General features: G+C 45.2%; 1 protein-coding gene across 1 annotated transcript in view; it reads right to left on the reverse strand.

The window, feature by feature from the left end:
• Positions 1-363: 363 nt before the first annotated feature.
• Positions 364-20,585, reverse strand: part of CD101 (CD101 molecule) — a 47,002-nt gene continuing 26,780 nt past the window's right edge. The window contains exons 8-9 of the mRNA XM_058302983.1: positions 12,013-12,408; positions 364-3,047 (exon numbers count right to left, since the gene is read on the reverse strand). Of these exons, the coding sequence (XP_058158966.1) occupies positions 2,818-3,047; positions 12,013-12,408 (626 nt within the window). The 3' untranslated portion in view covers positions 364-2,817. The remainder of the gene's footprint in view (positions 3,048-12,012; positions 12,409-20,585) is intronic.

Consider the following 20,585-nt stretch of genomic DNA (forward strand, 5'->3'; position numbering starts at 1 on the left):
TCTGGCTGGGTGATCCTAGATCAATCCCAGCCTCTCTGAGCTTTAGTCCCTCACCTATAGAATGAAGATAGCAATCCCTCCAGCATGAGACTGAGACGATGAAAAGCTTCTATATACTTGTAAGGAGTTACTATATCACATCACTTTTTACCAATGTACCGACCTGTGGCCACAGATCAGTTATTCCTGTACATGTTTTAACAGACTAAAAATAATGAGAGGAGACATCACGCCTCATCCACCTCTGTGTCAACCTGTCTTGCACAGAATGGAATCCCACAGATGTGATGAGTGGCTGGTCCACGGTACGGGAATGGTAGAAGGGATTCAGACTTCAAGAGAGCTTAGACTAGACACCAACCCTGAGCGTCCAAGATCGTTTATTAGTCAGATATACCAGATTCAGGTACAGTGGTTCTGATCATGTTTTCCGGGAACATAACACATTGCTAAAGACAGACATTAAAACAGAGCAGAGGTCAGCAATCTTTTCCTGTCGAAGGCCAGATAGTAAATATTTCAGCTTTGCGTGCCACACGGTCTCTGTGGCAACTACTCAGCTCTTCCATTTTATTGCAAAAGCAGCCATGGACAATACATGAACGAGAGGGCATGGCTGTGTGCCAATAAAACTGTGGACAGGAGTTGGCTCATAGGTCATCATTTGCCAAGCCCTGAATATGGGTTGGTTCTGTTGCCAAAGAGGATTGGTGTTTTTTTGTTTGTTTTTAAGGAGGCACCGGGGATCAACCCCAGGACCTTGTACATGGGAAGCAGGTGCCCAACCTCTTGAGCTACATCTGCTCCCACCAAAGAGGATTTATAACATAAAAAGCTGAAATCAAAACTGGGTGGTGAGATAGAATGGGGAAGTTGAAAGCAATGAGTGAAAAATAAAGTTCTCCACTAAGTTTCAAAAAATTAAAGTGAGCCAGTATATAATTAAAGAGTTGGTTTAATGTTAAATGCCCACTGAATTGAATTGAAACAAAGTTTATTGTAGAAGCTCAAAAAGGGGAGAAAAAAAAAAAGACTTTGGGATTTTAGTTGCATGAAAACTCACTATGTACAAAATAGGGCACTCTGGTAGCTTAGAAAGTCTAACGTGCTCTAGGTTCTGTTAACGAAAGCAGAGCATCTGCGCAGACAAGCTCATGACCCGGGAGGGCCAGGCCGTGCCTGAGTGCGGGTTGGCGCACGAGCTCCCCAGGCAGGAGGGAGCACCGAGTCTACCCGGCGGGTCTCTGGGTCTCCGACAGGGCTGCGATTCCGTTCTCCTCCCCTTCAAAATCCCACTTACAATACGAGTCCCTGAAAAGCGGGTGGGGGGGGTCGTTGTGCTTTCCCAAGAAGTCTTAACGTCAGCTTTGTTACCTGTAAGATACGGCCCCTTGCCCGCGGGGGAGAAACGAATGTGTTGACAAGTTTAAGGAAACTTCTGGAGTAGTTAAACGAGGCTGGAAAGGGGATTTAAGGAGCCCGCAGGTCTGCAGTGCAAGGGCCTAGAGCCACCGAGGATGCCCTTCAGAGGAACAGAGTATGTTGGGGAGGACGGGACCCGTGTGCCCGGTAAGATGATTTAAAGGAAGCTGCTCTTGGGAAATGCACATCACCGAGTGTAAACGCAACCCTTTGGGTCACACAGCCCATAATCAGACGTGTTTTCTCCAGCCTGTGGGCGGCACTGACTGACTGCCAATCCTGGCTACGACAAGACCTGAGCAGCTTTTTTTTTTTGGGGGGGGGGTACCCGGGGCCGGGGAGTGAACCCGGAACCACGCACATGGGAAGCAGGTGCTTGAGCCACATCTGCTCCCCGCGCAGCCTCTGAGAAAAGGTGAGGTGAGCACAGGCCCAGTGGGGTGTGCTGGGGCGTTGAGAGCCTCAAGCCCGGACGCTTCCCCGCGCTTCTCTCGACTGAGAAGAGCCCATCCAGGGGAGCCAGGCTCTTAGCGCTGACCCCGGAACGCCTCCCCCAGGGCTACCTCAACATCCTTTCCACTATCCAGGCCTGTCAGGTCAAAGCACAGGCACTGGCTGCAAACCAGGAGCCAGACGGGCCTTCGGGGGGAGAGAGGGAAGACAGGAGGACCAGGAGCGGAGAGGGGCTGACTGAGCACCACTGCATGCAAGTAAAAAAAAGTTTTCCCTCAGCATTGGTTTACTTCCCTCAGCGTCGGTGTAATACATCTTACAGACCTAAAACATTCAGGCTGCAAAAGGTTTCATTGTTTTGTCAAATAACTTGGTGAAGCGTCTGCTCTGCAGAGCTCTTGAGGCGGCATCTGTAGACCGGGAAGAAAACGGGACTTCTGCCTGAAGGAAGGTAGCTTCCAGCTGGGGAGGCAGATCTCACAGACCTGGAGAGCACGTTCTCCACTCTTTATGCCGTGCTGACATCACGCCTCTTACCGAGAGGAAAAAGGTGAGCGGGAGCCTTTGCGACTGGAGCGTTCCGAGCGTTTCCAGGGGAGACAGTGGCACAGGAGGGGCGGGGAGCCGGCCAGGGCTTTGCTGGTGCTCTCATTTCACCGTCCCGGGGCGGCGAGAGGGAGGCTCTCCCCACCCCTCTGTAGATGGGGAACCTGAACCTCAGGAGGCGCGCTGGGTATAAGACGGGGCAGCGACACTGCCGCCCGGGGAGAGGCAAGGGGCGGACGAGGTGACACAAAGAATCCCTCGACGGTGTGAAGGAATGTCCCCTCAGGCCCTTCCGTCACTGCCCGCGGCCACGGACGTGGTGGAGGGCAGGAGCCGAGTTGCCGCCCTCCGGGGCAGGCCAGAGGAAGCAGCGCTCTTCCCCAGCTCCTCCAGGACTCACAGGCCGTCATCTTCCTCTTCCTCTCCACTCCTGCATCCCGCCTGCCTCAAGTCCACCCAGAGGGCCTTTTCTTTCTGGGCCTCTAGCCGCAGCCTGGATAACTTCCTGACCTTCCAGGCTAAGCACAGGAGGGAAACGAGCAGGAGCAGCAGCATAACGAAGGGGCAGATGAACAGGAAGTAGAGTAAAGGGGTCGAGGAGCAGATCCTGGAAGGAAAGGTGGGCTCTGCAACCAAACGGAGAAAAAGGAAAGAGAATAATTAGTTGCCAACTTATTTGTCCTAATCAGTTATAAACACTCTGGGATTTATTTCTACAGGCAAATGCATGTCTAAAAAATGGGGTCACACAGCAATAGGCCCTTTAAGTCATACGGGGGGAGCAAAGGAAATAGAGCTGGAAGAACAGAACGCCTTCACCCCGAGAAGAGGATGCTTTTCCTACGTGCCCCATGCCCAGCCATTTCCAGCCACTGGAGGTTCCAATGACCTACTTAAAGTGAGCAGCCAGAAAGCCAAGCAAGACAAAACAAAGCCTCTCCTTTAATCTTCTTTCCTCAGAAAAGATATCTATAATTCAACCCTTGTTCCCAACCACGTTGCCCGTCCTGCATGTCTAACAGCTATTCCCACGGCTGCTTCTGAGACAAAACCAACCGACCCAAACCGCTGCACTGTCCTCACAATGCAACTGCACCAGGCCCTCCCGGCCTGACCAAGGCTGCCTCTCCAAACTGAGCTCCCATTCCCCAAGCAGCCCCACTCCACTCCTTTCCCGTGCTGCTCGTACTGTCCTCACTTCCTGGCTGCTCAGAACCCTAATCCTCTGGGTCCTTCAGGGCTCAAAACACACTCCTTCCCTCTCTGCCCCTGTCTCAGGAAGCAGCCCATTGTTTTGACCTCTTTCTTCCCGATTAACCATCTCTTTTTTTTTTAAGATTTATTTTATCCCTCCGCCCCCACTGTTTGCACGCGCTGTCTGTTCTCTGTGTCTGCTTGTTTTCCTTTTAGGAGGCACCAGGAACCGAACCCAGGACTTCCCACAGGGGAGGGAGATATCTAATTGCCTGAGCCATATCTGCTCCCTGTTTGTTGCGTCTCTCATTGTGTTTCCTTGTTTGTCTCCTCGTTGGGTCAGTTCATTGATGGCAGCTTGCCATGCCTACTGGTCACTTCAGCTTGCTGTCTTGCTCGTCTTCCTTAGGAGGCACTGGGAATTGATCCAGAACCTCCCATGTGGTAGGGGGGCGCCCAACTGCCTAAGCCACATCCTCTTCCCTTAACCATTTCTTGTATTATTATAGTTACTTAGCATGTCTCAGAGTGCCATTTGCCTCTATATCATCCACAGGACTTAGCACATGTGCTCAATAACTTTTGCTGATCAGAATTAAATTAGATTGATGGGCAAAATATACTATCTAAAGGCATGCTGAAGCAGATGACCATCCACCAGCTGCAATCCACCGGGAAGCACTATGAGACACAGAGAGTGGAGCTCACCAAGCAGCCCTGAAGTGGCTCCTGGCCGCACAGCCAGGCAGCAGAGGTGAGGTAGACCCGCAGACCTCAGGCGCTGGGAAACGATGCCCTTAGCCACCAGTCAAAGGACTGGCTTCACAGCCTCTTGACGGAGAAAGACACACGCTTAAGGGGATGCCAACTACTAAATATCGTCTTCCAAACACATTTATTTATTTATTTTAAAGATTTTATTTATTCATTTATTTCTCTGCACCCATTTTGTTTGCATTTGCTGTGTCCATTTGTTGTGTGCTGGTCTTCTCTTTCTAGGAGGCACCAGGAACCGAACCTGGGGACCTCTCATGTGGGAAGGAGGCACTAATCACCTAAGCTGCCTCCGCTCCCTGCTTTGTTGTGTCTCTCATTGTGTTTCCTTGCTGTCTCTCGGTTGGGTCATCTCACTGCGTCAGCCCATCGCGTCAGCTCGCTGTCTTGCTCGTCTTCTCCAGGAGGCACCGGGAACTGAAGCCAGACCTCCCATGTGGTAGGCGGGAGCTCAGTCGCCTGAGCCACATCTGCTTCCCTAAATACATTTCTTATGACAGGGTATTTAAAATTAGGCTAAGCTGAGGCTAATAGCAGCTGTGGTTTTTTTTTTCAAAATTGTAAAGACATAAGCAATTTTTACCCTAAATGTTAAGCTACAGGATTCATGGGGTTACAGATTCTTAGAGAAGAACACAGGTTTATAGATGATCATTTTGGTCAGCTTCCTGCCACAAGTAAGAATTCCAGTTTTGGCCTTACTGGATTTTATACCTTGGAGAATATCTTTGTGATGGAAGTCAGGAAAGAATCTAGACATTTGTTCAACTCTTGTATTGTGAGGTCCTTGAGGGTAGGCCAGTGTCTTGGGCATCTTTCATTTTGTGCGGTGCTTGGTCCACAGGTCCTCAGTGGAGACTGATGAACGAATGGATTGCATGAGCAAATTCCACACACGGGAACCCACAGGGCCTGCCACGTGTTACATGAACTCAAGACCATCCCTGAACATTAGTCTGGCAGCTCTGGGTAGGACCAGCAAGGAGCTTCAGGGCTTGTTGCCTGGATTTTCAATGGTTTCATTTGTATTCTCTATCCTAAATGTGGTTTTTGTTTTTGAAAGGGTGTGCAATGATAAAGTTAGATTTCTGAGTTAACAACCACTCTATTATTTCCCTGACCCCTCTCCCAAAAAGGCCCTACTTAGCCACGATAATTCTCCCAAGTCTTAATGTGAACACATCTGAAGTCTTATGGTTAAGGAGGAGGAGTGGACAGTAATGCTGAAAGAGAATGGAACCTTAAGTCCAGTGATGGAGAGGAAAGAGCAGCGAATGAGTACCTACATCTCAAGAGCGGGGCTCAAATCCTGCTTCTCCAACTTATTAATATTGACACTAGACAAGTGGCTTTTCCTCTCTAAATCATGAGTTGCCACATCAAGCAAATGGGGATAATAATAATCTCTAGAGTCGTGATGAGATAATGCATAATAAAGCACTTAGCATAGTGCCTCACATTTGTTGAATCAGCAAGCAATAACTATTAGCTAGAACGCTACTGAGAAAGCAAGGAAAATCACAGGCCACCTTCTCCCAAGAGAACGGGCAGAGAGTAAGGCCAGAGCCTGCTGGTTTCTCCCCCAGGGGCCACGGGCCTGACCATGCTCCCCACAGACCAGGCCTCTCCCCAGCCCTCTGACCCCTCTGTCCCCAGGACTGGATGACATCCAGCCAAAAGTCAAATGATTAGCCAGGAGGCTCTGGCTTCCTTTTCCAGTCATGGGAGGCAAAGAAACGTGAGGTGAGAGTCCATGAGGCCCTATCTCACAGTTACTGGATGGCAGTGTGATGATGGGGAGGCGAGACCAGCTGGTGGGAGGAGGACGAAAGCTGGTCCTTGGCTCTTCGGGCACCCAGAGGCTAACCTTCAGCCTGGAGACACTTCCAGAGGGCTTACTGTCTTAACGGGGAGGGGGCTGCTCTGCTGTGGAGTGTTCTGCCATCACAGGTTGACAAAGTGCTCTCTTCACAGCGCGGATTTGGCCAACTGCTAGCAAACTGTCCACTCCAGTGCTTCTAAATTACCCCTTTGGGGAGGGCTGTGTTTGTTCTGGGTCCCGCATTCATCATTTCCTACCATCTGCTTCTCACCCATATCTGGATTAGAATTAGTGACATTCAAAACCATTAAGGGTTGGCAATCTGATTCAATCCAAGTAAGTGCCCAAGCCAAAGGACAAGCCCTGCAAAAGCGCCAAACTGTAATGAGGCCACTTCATCAGGAGGTTTACTTTGTAACTGGCTTTACCTACTGCCAAACATGCCTTTTTGCCAGGACCTCAGAAATACTGACAAGCAGCCGGCTCCAGAGGAGAGGTACGGGATGATGACGGGACTACCAACTCCTCCCAGCCCCCAAACCACAAAATCGGGCAGCTGACCACACCGTGTGTGGCCACATGGGAGAGTTGACTCCCGTCAAAAATAAGAGCAGGGTAAGGTAACCTGATGCAAGTGTGCCCCGCAGGAAGTGCACCCCGACACATCCTGGCGGGCCCAGGTGAAGACTGGCTTGCTCCTTCTTTCACCAACTACTTGTTGAGTTCTATAGGCCAGGCCTTGTTGGGGGCCCTGGGGAAGCACAGATAAAGGGGAGGGTCTCTCTAGAAACCGCAACGTGGTAGGGCACACATCGCCTTTGAGGTCCCATTTTCTAAACAGATCCTTACCCAGGAAAAGCTGGGAAATAATAACAAGTTCCATGGAACTCCAAATAATCCAGTTTCATGAAAGCCTTACAGCACGGCCTATTATTTAGTCACAGAGAATGCTCTAGAAGATGTTTCTATCTGGGGTATGAAGGGAAGGTGAAAAGAAAACAAAAACACGCAGGTAGTAGTCCCTGCCTGGGCTGAGTCATTGGTAAGGAAGTAAGAAGGAGAAGGAAATGCAACATCCGTGCTCCCAGGGGAGTGCGTCAACTTTTCTGCCACCCACTTCACAGTTCTACTTTGTAGTCCTAAAACTAACCCAGCCTGGGATAGATAAATAGAGATGGTGGAAAACCAGGTGAGAAGCAGGAATCTGTAGTGCGTTATACGTGACTTGGCTTTTGTTAATGCACAGAACTGGTACACACCAGCAGGGCAATTACATTGTGATTCCATAAAGGTCCGAGCTTCTTCTATGCGCCAGGCACTGTGCCAGGGCTGGGAACAGACATGGACAGTCTCTGCCTTCTCAGAGGGGATAGTCTAGGAGTGTGATGGGAACAGACATCGACAGAGGGGATAGTCTAGGAGTGTGATGGATGTTAAACACGTTATTGCAGGTGTTATTGTAGATGTTAACCAGTAAAGGTCACGTGGAAGAACATTCTAGGAAGGAGGTAGCATGTTCCCAGCAAGCTACTGGACTGTCAGTCACAGCCCCTGTCTTCCGCCCTGCATCTTCCTCCTCTCTGCTGACTCTTCCCTATACTGTAAATGTCCCCAAGTCCCTGCCATCTTCAAACCAAAACAGAACAAAGCAAAACTAAAACACCTTCACTGAGACCTCTTGCCCTCTGGTTATTGTCCTCTCTTTTTCTCTTTACATCAAAGCTCCTGAAAGAGTAATCTCTATTTGATGTGTCCACTTGCTCACTTCTTAACCCACTGCTGTACGACTTCTACCATTCCTTTTCATGTAATTGCCCTCTATTGCCAAACCCAATGGCTATTTTCCCATTCTTATCTTATTTGACCTCTTTGCAATATTTGAGTCTGTTGACTCTCCTTCCTTCTTCATACCCTCTGCCTTTGGTTTCTCTGATACCACTGAACCCTGGTTCTCCTCTAGCCTCTTGGCCATGCCTCCTCCACCTCCCTGCTAAGTGGAGGTGTATCTCAGGTCCATCCTTGGGCATCTCCTCTCCTCAATTCACATTTCCTTGATGACCTCTTCTGAACTACTGGCCAGAGTTGATGACTCCTAATCTGTAACTCTGGTGCAGATCCCATGTGGAAGTCCAGATGTCTACTGGACAGCTCTCCCAGGTATTCCACGCGCAGCTTTTCCCCAACTCACTCAAAGCTGAAGCCTCCTCCCTCCAAACCATTCTCCTGTATTACCTCTCTTGGTGAGTGGCCCCACTATCCACCTGAGCCAGAAAGCAGGCATTAGTCCTTGATTGTCCCCTTCTGCTCACTTACCCTCTACCCATAGCTAATTGGTCTCTATATCCTGTACCTTATACCTCTTAATACCTAATACCTGTTCTTCTCTCAGTCTGCTCTGGCACTGCCTGGATTCAGGCTTTCATCCTGTCTCATGTGGATTCCTACAAGCAATTTCAAATAATCCTCCTGCTCCAGGTGTGTCCTTCCCCCCGTTCACCTTCATACTGCTCCCAGTGGGAGCATTCTAAAATGCAAATCTGACGCTGTCACCTGCCTGCTTGACATCGTTCAATGGCATCCCATGACTTTCATGACAAAGTTCACCCTTCCTAGCTGCGTATAAAGGATACGTCTGACACCTGCTCCCTCCCCACCTGCCTAGCCTCATCTCTCTCCCTGGTCCCATGAACCAGGCGTCTGCCGTCTGCCCCTCCTGGCAGCTCCCTGACTGTAACGTGAAGCTTCACATCTTGTTATCATCCCACAAGCCATTTCCTTTTCCTAAAATAGGCCTTTTTCTTTCATACTCTGGGGAACCTTCTCAGAGCTCCTCCCCACCCAGCCCTTTCCCAGCCCTGCTTCTTTTACCATCCCCCCGCCCCCCCCAGCATCCTGGGAGTGCTTCTTTCACGGCACGTCTCACGTTGGATTTCATGGCCCCACCAGGCTCTGACTTCTGTGGGAACAGGTGCGGGCATACTCGTTTTTGTATCCTCAGAATCTCAATAAATACTCATTGAATAAATCAAAACACTTATCACATAGACGGATATATACGTGTGTGTGTGTGTGAACCATGTTTGGTGGCATAAGGGAAAAGGGAATTGTTAATATTTGTTGAGCACTTTCGATATGTCAGAAACTGTGCTGAGTACTTTATATGTATTTATCTTACGATCCTCATTTTATGAGAATGCTGAGGCTCACAAAGGGTGAGTAACCAAGGTATGACTTCACAGCTTGTAGGTGGCCCAAGTTAAGCCTACTATTTTCTTATTCCAAATCCTGGGAATGTTTTATCCCACACACTAGCTACCAGCAAGGCAAAGGAACCCAGGCGCTTTATTACAGGGATTTCCTTGGGAATCCTGACTTTAGTTACAATGAAAATCCTCCTTTTGTCAACCTTCAGGTGGTGGCACAAGATTTTTAAGTGTCTTCAATTCTGAAGAATACAAATACAACTCAATTTTTAATGCTTTCTTTCCAGAGTTCATCTTTTTAAAATCTTGCACCTGCTTTACAAGGATTCCACAAACCTTAACAGTGTATGCATGCTATAATGAATCCTGACTGCCTCAGAGATGTGCTTCTTTTGTCACAGAATATAGACTTTACAATGATTATCCATTTATTCAACTGAAAAAAATGCCAAACTGCTGTTTCTACAGAGACTTTGAATCCCAGTGAGAAAATACATACAGAATATGCTCAAGGGTGTTGGACTTCCTATAATCGTTGGAATGGAAGAAAGTTTGATAAGGGAAAAAATTCTGCTTGGACACTTGGGAAGACTGAAGAATGACAGGGGAACAGGACAATGAAATCTCAGGACCGTATCAGATAACTTAGACTTCCACTCTAGAAGCACTGCCAAGGCTGGAAGCAAGCTGTCCCGACTTCAGAGAGCCGTCCCGACAGCACTTTCTCCCTCCTAAGGAGCCCACCACAGCTAGGGATGTGCCTTAGACGTTACCGTTACTGGCCATTGACTTTCCCTGGTGGGGGGCACCGAGATCCTGCCCTCCCTCTCCAGTGGCCCTTTCTACAGTGACTGTGAGCTTATAGTTCACATCTCGCCTTCTCAAACCCACCAGAAAGGAGCAGCTGGGAGAATGATCTGCTTACACCTGCCAGCTCCTTGATCTCCAGGGAAGATTTAGCTAGGCTGGCTGGGAAAGTTTTGCTTTAATTAACAATTGTGGGAAGCGGATTTGGCCCAGTGGTTAAGGGCATCTGTCTACCACATGGGAGGTCCGCGGTTCAAACCCCGGGCCTCCTTGACCCGTGTGGAGCTGGCCCATTTGCAGTGCTGATGCGCACAAGGAGTGCCCTGCCATGCAGGGGTGTCCCTGCGTAGGGGAGCCCCACGCGCAAGGAGTGCGCCCGGTAAGGAGAGCCACCCAGCACGAAAGAAAGCGCAGCCTGCCCAGGAATGGTGCCGCACACATGGAGACCTGACACAACAAGATGAAGCAACAAAAAGAAACACAGATACCCGGTGCCACTGATAAGGATAGACGCGGTCACAGAAGAACACACAGCGAATGGACACAGAGAGCAGACAACTGGGGGTGGGGAGCCGGGGAAGGGGTGAGAAATAAATTAAAAACAAAACAAAAAAACAATTGCTTGATATATGCCCGTACTAAGGTCCAAGGTTGCCCTCTCTTCCCTCTTGGCCTTTTGTACCACATCCCTCCTGAGGCCGTGCAGAAGGCTGAACAGGATGATCTTCCCACGTAAAGTAGGGTCAGCCTCCGGCCAGTGATTAACAAGCAGCTATCTTCCTTGCTGGAGACTGTAAACGAGTTCTATGGGTACACACTGCCATCTTGTTGCCTTTATGGTGAAATGGAAGAGGCACGCCAAACGGCCATCATTGTCAAAAGTCCTGGTTGTTTGCTGCACATAGAGAGACAAGGAGCTTGGCACTTAATTTGTTGACAAGGTCTTTTTTTTTTTGACTTGGAGCATTTAGGTGTAGCTGCTTTTGGTTCAGTCAGATCAAAATATAAATTCACCCAGCTATCTCCCTATTTCTCATTTCATCACAGAGCAGGTCAGCACTCCCAAAGCAGAGCGTCAGCCAAGAGGTAAGGATGTTGACTCCACATGTTATTTGGTTATTTAAAAGGGTACGGGGAAGCAGATGTGGCTCAAGCGTTTGGGTGCCTGCCCACCACATGGGAGGTCCACGGGGGTTCAGTTCCCAGCACCTCCTAGCGAAGACAGCAAGACAGCGAGCTGACCCAGTGGGCTGATCCAACAGGCTGGCACCACAGGCTGGTGCAGCGAGCTGATGCAACAAGATAACACAACAAGGAGACACAAAGAGGAAACCCAACAAGAGACAAGAGACAAGACAAGACAAGACAAGAGCAGGGAGCAGAGGTGGCTCAGGTGACTGAGTGCCTCTCTCCCACATGGGAGGTCCTGGGTTTGGTTCCTATTGCTGCCTAAAGAGAAAATGAGTAGACACAGCAATGTCCACACAGCAAATGGACACAGTGAACGCAGACAGTGAGGAGGTGGTGGTGGGGGATAAATCTTAAATAAATAATAAGGTACAATGCTGACCGCTTTTTTTGTCTGGGAGGCGAGGGAGGAGCAACTCAGATGTCCCTGACATTTAAGTGGCTGTTTCCAAACCTCACGCATACTTTGCTTGAGTAAATAAGTTACTATTGAGAGAAACTTGAGGGAGACTTCAAAGCGTCTGCAGTCTGGGAAGGAAGGCCTAAGAGGGGAGCGAGATTTTCCTGGCACACGAGCTGGGCAGCAAGTTAACCCCTAGTTACCTGAGGGCAGTACCGTGAGCACCGTCTGCCCTGAGTCGTCGGAAGCTTGGCTCACCCACTTGCGCGGGTTTCCGTGCAGCTGCCATTCTTCCACCCTGCACCAGTACACGCCAGCGTCCTGCCTCTCCACCCGCCGGAGCGTCAGCACGAAGGCCGCGGGGGACGCACGGTAGCAGTGCAGGGCCTTCCTGAGCCCGTCTTCGCCATACTCCAGCAAGCCATCGTGCTGCAGGTGCACCAGCTTTCTACGCCCTGAGTTTTCTCTCTTCCAGAACCACGTCACAGAGAACAGCGAAGCTGCGGTGCCAGAACTCTCCAGGTTGCAGTGAATGGCCACCTCTCCATGCTCGGTAGCGTTCTCTGCCCAGTCCCCTTTGGAGACACGCACCTCACTTCCTATGAAACAAAATGGCCATAATTAGAGAAGAACCCAAACTTTCAGCCTGGAGAATTTAGTTCTCACCGGGGAGATCCCATCTTAGATTCTTTAGACAATCAGTACTTCATCTTTTTTTTTTTAAACAAATTGATTTTATCGTACATATTAATAAAGCATACAATTCATCCAAAGTGTACAATCAATGGTATTTGGTAAAATCACATAGTTGTGCATTCATCACTTCAATCATTATTAGGGCATTGCCATTATTGCAATAATAAGAAACAAAAAACAGACCAACCAACAAACAAGAAATTACTCACCTCAATCTCTCTATGCTTCCCTGGCTATACATAGCTGTTATTTCTATTCTTACACAATTATTTATTTAGTTATTAAGCAGTTCTACTGAGATATATTCACATACCATACGATCTATCCAAAGCATATAACCAATGTTGTGCATTCAACACAAAAAATTTTAGAACAATTTCATTATTTCAAAAAGAAAAACTCCACAGCCATTAGCAGTCCTTCCCCAGCCCTACATAACCTCTAATCTAATTTCATCTTTATAAATTCACTTATATTTACATTTTATATAAATGGAATGATACAATATATAACACTTGTGTCTGTTTCTTCCACTTAGTAGAATATTGTTTATTTTTTGTCTGATATTAACATCTTGTAATATTAACATTTATTTGTTCAGCTTCAAAGAAAAAGTCTTATATATACAACTTTACTCATATTCATATTTCACATGCAGTTTTAGTATGCTATAAAGTCCCAAATTACATTTTTTAGCTTTTGATTTAGTAATATATATGACCTTAGACTTTCCAATTAAACCACTTTCATACCCACAAAACAGTACTGCTAGTTACAAGCATTATGTTGGGCTTTCACCTTTTCTATTCATTTCCAAAGATTAACATACATCCTTTTTACCAATTCTGCACAAGTTAACCCTCAGCTTTCCATTCTCTAACCTCATTCTATTTTCTGGTGACCCACATTCAAGTTAGTAAGTCAATGAGATTACACAATACATTTAGATCATAGTAGTGCAATCATGCAGTATTTGTCCTTTTATGCCTGGCTTGCTTCACTCAACATAATGTCCTCCAGGTTCATCCATGTTGTCATACGCTTCACAATTCTGCTTCTTCTCACAGCTGCATAATATTCCATTGTGTGTATATACCATAGTTTGTTTATACATTCATTGATTGATGGACACCTTGGTTGTTTCCATCTTTTGGCAATAGTGACTAATGGCACTATGAACATTGGTGTGCAGATGTCTGTTCATGTCACTGCTCTCAGTTCTTCTGGGTGTATAACCAGTAGTGGTATTCCTGGGTCATGTGGCAAATTTATAGTCAACTTCTTTAAGAACCGCCAAACAGTCCTCCACAGTGGCTGTACCATTCTACATTCCCACCAACAGTGAATAAGTGTTCCTATTTCTCCACGTCCTGTCTAGCCCTTGTAGTTCTGTCTTTTTAATAGTCTCCATTCTGATAGATATGAAATGATATCTCATTGTAGTTTTGATTTGCATTTCCCTAATTGCTAGTGATATTGAACATTTTTTTAATGTGTTCGTGATATTGAACATTTTTTTAATGTGTTCTTTGCCATTTGTATTTCTTCCTTGCACAAATATCTATTCAAGTCCTTTGCCCATTTTTCAGTCAGGTTGTTTGTCTTTCTATTGTTGAGTTGTAGCATCTCTTCACATAGCATTGATATTAAACCCTTATCAGACATGCAATTTCTAAACATTTTCTCCCATTGTGTAGGCTGTGTGTTCACCCTTTTGACAAAGTCCTTTGAGGTCCTTTGAGGTGTAAAAGTATTTAATTCTGAGGAGGTCCTATTTATCTATTTTTTCTTTTGTTGTGTGTTTTTTGGGTAAAAGGTCCAAGAAATTATCACCTACTGCAAGGTCTTTGCTACATTTTCTTCTAGTAGTTTTATGGTCCTGGCTTTTACATTTAGGTCTTGATTCTTGTATAGGGAGAGAGATAGGGGTCCTCTTTCATTAGTTTGGTTATGGATATCCAGTTCTCCCAGAATCATTTTTTGAAGAGACTGTTTTGTCCCATTAACACGGACTTGGTAGGTTTGCCAAAAACTAGCTGGCTATAGAGGTGAGGGTTTATTTCTGGGCTCTGAATTCTATTCCACTGATCAATGTGTCTATCTTTATGCCAATAGCACACCGTTTTGACCACTGTAGCTTTGTAATACATTTCAAGGTCAGGCAGCGAAATTCCTCCCACATTACTCCTCTTTTTAAGAATGCTTTTGGCTACTCAGGTGCACTTTCCTTTTCAAATGAATTTGGTAATTGCCTTCTCTATTTCTGTAAGGTAGGCTGTTAGAATTTTGACTTATTGCATTGAATCTATAATTCAGTTTGGGTAGGATGGACATCTTTATGATGTTTAGTCTTCCAATCCATGAATATGGAAGGCATTTCCATTTATTTAGGTCTTCATTGATTTTTTTTTTAGCACTGCTTTATAGTTTTCTGTATTCAGGTCCTGTACTTCTTCGGTTGAATTGATTCCTAGGTATTTGAGTTTTTGTTGCTATTGTAAATGGATTTCCCCCCTGATTTCCTCTTCGGATTGTTCCATACTATTGTATAGAAACCTTATTGATTTCTGCATGTTGATCTTATATCCTGTCACTTTGCTGAATTCATTTATTAGATCAAGTAACTTTGTTATAGACATTTCAGAATTTTCTAAATATAGGCTCTTGTTATCTGCATATAGTAAAAGTTTTACTTCTTCTTTTCCTATTTGGATGCCTTTTATTTATTTATTTTTCTTGTCTAATTACTCTAACTACAACTTGTAGTACAATGTTGAGTAACAATGGTGACAATGGGCGTCCTTTTCTTGTTACCAATCTTGGAGTGAAAGCTTTCAAGCTTTCCCCATTGAGTACGATGTTGGCCATGGGTTTTTCATATATGCCTTTTATCATATTGAGGAACTTTCCTTCTATTCCTATCTTTGGAAGTGTTTTTATCAAGAAAGGATGCTGGATTTTGTCAAATGTCTTTTCTACATCATTTGAGATAATCATGTGGTTTTTTTTCCCTTCAATTTGTTAATGTGGTGTATTATGTTGATTGATTTTCTTATGTTGAACCACCCTTGCATATCAGGAATAAATCCCATTTTGTCATGATGTATAAGCTATTTTATATGTTGTTGGATTTGATTTGCAAGTACTTCATTTAGAATTTTGCATCTATGTTCATCAGAGAGATTGGTCTGTAATTTTCTTTTCTTGTAGTCTCTTTATCTGACTTTGGTATTAGGTGATGTTGGCTTCATAAAATGGGTTGGGTAATTTTCCTTCCTCTTCAATTTTTTAAGAGTTTAAACAGGATTGGTGTTAATTCTTCTTGAAATTCTTGGTAGAAATTTCCTGTGAAGGCAGTTGGTCCTGGACTTTTCTTTGTTGGGAGATTTTGATGACTAATTCAATCTCTTTAAATGTCATTAGTTTAAGTCTTTGTATTTCTTATAGCGTCAGTGTAGGTTGTGCTTTTCTAAGAATTTGTCCATTTCATCTAGATTGTCTAATTTGTTGTCATACAGTTTCTCATAATATTCTCTTATAATCCTTTTTATTTCTGTGGGGTCAGTTGTAACTCCCCTTTTCATTTCTGATTTTATTTATTTTATCTCGTCTCTTTTTCTCTTTGTTAATCTAGCTAGGGTTTTGATTTTGTTCATTTTCTCTATTGTTTTGTTATTGTTGTTCTCAATTTCATTTATTTATGCTCTAAGCTTCATTATTTCTTCTCTTCTGCTTGCTATAGGAATGGTCACTGTTCTTTTTTTAGTTTCTCCCGTTTTCCAGTAGGTCTTTTATTTTACTTCTTTTTCTTTTTAATATAGGCATTTAGGGATATAAATTGCCTTTGCTGTGTCCCATAAGTTCTGATAAGTTATGTTCTCAATTTCATTCATCTCAATATATTTACTAATTTCACTTGCACTTTCTTCTTTGACTCACTGATTACCTAGGAGTGTGTTGTTCAGCCTCCACACATTTGCAAATTTACCTTGTTCCAGTCTATTATGGATTTCCAGTTTCATTCCATTATCATCTTAGAAGGTGCTTTGTATAATTTCAATAATTTTTATTTTTATTGAGACCTGCATTGTGACCTAACATGTGGTCTATCCTGGAGAAAGACCATGGGCACTTGAGAAGAATGTAGAACCCACTGAGTTTGGATGCAGCATTCTACGTATGTCTGTTAGGTCTAGCTCATGTACCATATTGTTCAAGTTCTCTATTTCCTTGTTGATCTTCTGTCTAGTTGTTCTATGTAATGATGTGAGTGGTGTGTTGAAGTCTCCAGCTATTATTGTAGAGATGTCTATTTCTCTTTTTAGTTTTGCCAGAGTTGGCCTCATGTATTTTGGGGCACCCTAGTTAGCTGCATAGTTATGATTGTTATTTCTTCCTTGTGGATTGTCCCTTTTATTTAATATATAATGGCCTTCTATATCTCTTACAACTTTTTTTGCATTTAAATCTGTTTTGTCTGATATTAGTATAGCTACCTCTGCTCATTTTTGGTTACTGTTCACATGGAGTAACTTTTTCCAATCTTTCACTTCTATCCAGTTTATATCCTTGGGTCTAAGGCAAAACTCTTGTAGGCAGCATAAGAATGGCTCAAGTTTTTTTTCCTCCATTCTATCAGCCTATATCTTTTGATTGGGGAGTTTATCCATTTACATTAAAAGATATTACTGTAAATGCATTATTTACTTCCACTATTTTATCCTTTGGTTTCCATATGTCTTATTTTTGTCTTTTTACTCTTTTGATTATCCTTTCTGCTATTCTTTCTTTTATACTCTCTTCCAAGCCTCTCTCTCCTGTCTTTTTCTTTCAGGCTGCAAGGCTTCCTTTAATATTTCCTGCAAAGTTGGATTTTTAGAATGAACTCTCTTAGTTTCTGTTTGTGAATATTTTAAACGCACCTTCATATTTGAAGGACAATTTTGCTGGCAGTTTTTCTCTTTCAATATCCTAATTGTATCATACTACTGTCTTCTCACCTCCACGGTTTCTGATGAGAAAGCCACATTAAGTCTTACTGGATGTCTCTTGTACATGATGACTTGCTTCTCCCTTGCTCCTTTATCTTTGATATTTGACATTCTGAGGAGTAAGTGTCTTGGAACAGGTCTATTTACTCCAAGACAATTGGGGGCTCTATGCTTCTTGGACATGTAAGTTCATTTCTTTCATGAGAGTTGGGAAGTTTTCAGCTATTTCTCCCTCAAATACTCTTCCTTCCCTTTTTCCCTTCTCTTCTCCTTCTGGAACCCCATGACACGTATGTTGTTGCATTTTGTGTTACCATGCAACTCCCTGAGACCTGCTCTATTTTTTCCATTCTTTTTTCTCTTTATTCTTTTTCCTCTTCATTTTCAGGTGTTCTGTCTTCTGAATCACTTACTCTTTTTCTGTCATTTTGAGACTGCTGTTTTATGCCTCTAATGTGTTTTGATCTCACCTATCCTTTCTTTCATTCCCATGAGCTCTGTTACTTTTTTATTCAGGTTTTCAAATTCTTCTTTGTGCTCACTCAGTGTCTTTTTGATGTACTTTAATTATTTGGCCATATTGTCATTCAACTCATTATTTTGATTTTGGATATTTGCTGTCTCAAATCCTACATTTCTCTGGGGCTTTGATACACTGTTTTTGGGGGCCATTTCTTCCATTTTCTTAGTATGGCTTGTAATTTTTTTGCTGCTGTCTAGGCATCTGATTAGGGTAGTGAGTTTACTCCGATGCTCAATTTCTCCCTCTATTGTGGGGTTTTACTGGTGGGGGCTGTGTGTTACTGCTGTTCTTTGATTCTTGATTCCACCTGTTCTGGGTCTTTAGGATTGTCCCTGTCAGTAACTCAAATTTAGGTCCTGGACCCAGTAATCGGTTGCAGACTCACTTCCTAGGGCTTTGAGGAGGGAGGCTGTGGAGGCCAGAAAAAGCCTCTTATTTACTTTTAATTTCCTCATGCACTTCCTCGGTCTGCCAGCAGATGGCACTCTTTAGCAGCCCTCTCAGTTCAAAGCCAGGTCTGAGTGTGTTCACCGCAGCCGGGACTGGATTATCGTTTACACGTTCCTTCCTGGAGGCTAAGAGCCTACTAGTTCAAATTTGCTCAGAGGCATTCCCAAGGCAAACAATGAGGCGGCCCCGCCTACCCTGGAATGGCCGGTGGGACCCAGCCAGGCAAATTAGTGGATCGAAAGCAGAGTCAAAAAGAAGCTGCTGATGTGGGAGGAGTGGGGGGTGGGGTAAACGGGAAGCGCTTACATTATTTAATGTTACAGTTATTGTGATCTATGCATCTTTAAAAAAAACAGTTAAAAAAATAAAGCCAACTCAGTCTTGGCTGTGTCCCTCTCTCTCCCTTTTCCTGGAGAGGCTGAATCCTTTGTAGCCACAGGCCCCGAGGCCTGGGAATTCGAAAGTGTCTATAGGGTGGGAAGGACGCTGGCATTTGCAACTGGGCTTTTAACTCGTAGTTTTGCCCCTCTCTCCTCCGGGCATTGTCCAGGCTTCCCCAGGTGTCCTAAACCCAAGGAGATTTTTTTTTCCAGGCCATTTCTGCCTGTCCTCTAGCTACTTTTCTGGGAAAGAAGAGAGTCCCGTGTCTTTCCAGTCCACCATCTCCAGGCCTTCATCTTTAACACTTTTCCTTGACCCCTTGTTCTTCTTTCATATTTTCCTAGAAAATTCTCCATATGAATCACTCCAGACACTGGCCTCTAATCCCACCTCTCGCCTTCAGGACCCTGCGCAGCCTCAGCTGGGCCCTCTGCCCTCTGCTTTTACTTCTCCCTGGTCAACTCCTTCGTGGACTTCCCAGAGGCAATATTTAAAACTTTCAGCCCTCCCCTCATTCTTAGCAAATACCCTCTCTCAGGTACCCAGATATCATCTCAGGCTTAGACTGCATTTGGGGTGGGGGAGGCTATCTGGGACATTGGCTATTTTTATACAAGTATTTGAATACCACCTAAGGAGACTATTTAAATGATTGAATCAGACCACGTTTGATTTTGAAATTTTCCCAACCCCCCCCACCCCTACTAATGAGCAGGTGAGGATTTGAAAGGAAGGCCTGAGTGGTTATAAACAAAATAAAGAAATTACGGGATGTGTGAACATTTTTCAACTCCACCACACACATATTTATTAATCTGTCTTTGGAAAAACATTTTTCTCTGCTCCTGGAGTCTTTCTTTTTTTTTTTTTTTTTTTTTAAAAGATTTATTTATTTATTTAATTTCCCCCCCTCCCCTGGTTGTCTGTTCTTGGTGTCTATTTGCTGCGTCTTGTTTCTTTGTCCGCTTCTGTTGTCGTCAGCGGCACGGGAAGTGTGGGCGGCGCCATTCCTGGGCAGGCTGCTCTTTCTTTTCACGCTGGGCGGCTTTCCTCACGGGCGCACTCCTTGCGCGTGGGGCTCCCCTACGCGGGGGACACCCTTGCGTGGCACGGCACTCCTTGCGCGCATCAGCACTGCGCATGGCCAGCTCCACACGGGTCAAGGAGGCCCGGGGTTTGAACCGCGGACCTCCCATATGGTAGACGGACGCCCTAACCACTGGGCCAAAGTCCGTTTCCCCTGGAGTCTTTCTTATTCACCATCGTGCTTCCCTTCCCTTCCCGGCAAAGCATGGGGACATCAGCACATGTGATCCCGCCCCTGCTTCCTCACTTCAGGTTGCGCCCTCCTTTCCTGAAACCCAGCTCCCAGCCCCATTTCCGGACCTCAGCAAAGGTCCTCAGTGAGGGTTCGTCTTCCCCGTCCAAGTGACCCTCTCGTCTTCCTTGTCCTTGCCGGGGTCTTTGCCACTGAAGTTTATTTTCTGCTAGAACTCCTCTTCTTTTGACCTCAGAGAAAATGCCCCTCCGACAATTCTGACCGGTCCTTCTCAGGATCTTTTCCTGGTGCCTGTTCTTTAACCCCCTCTTTAAACCAACTGCCCACCCACAGCCACGCCCACACCACAGGTACGTTTCGTTTATTATAAAAGAATTTGAATTCATTACAAGTGTACTGAACTTGGGAGACGTCACATGAAGAGGTTTTAGGCATTTCTCGATATACTAGAAGTTC

The sequence above is a fragment of the Dasypus novemcinctus genome, chromosome 9 (assembly GCF_030445035.2).
Source record: "Dasypus novemcinctus isolate mDasNov1 chromosome 9, mDasNov1.1.hap2, whole genome shotgun sequence".
Classification (NCBI taxonomy): domain Eukaryota; kingdom Metazoa; phylum Chordata; class Mammalia; order Cingulata; family Dasypodidae; genus Dasypus; species Dasypus novemcinctus.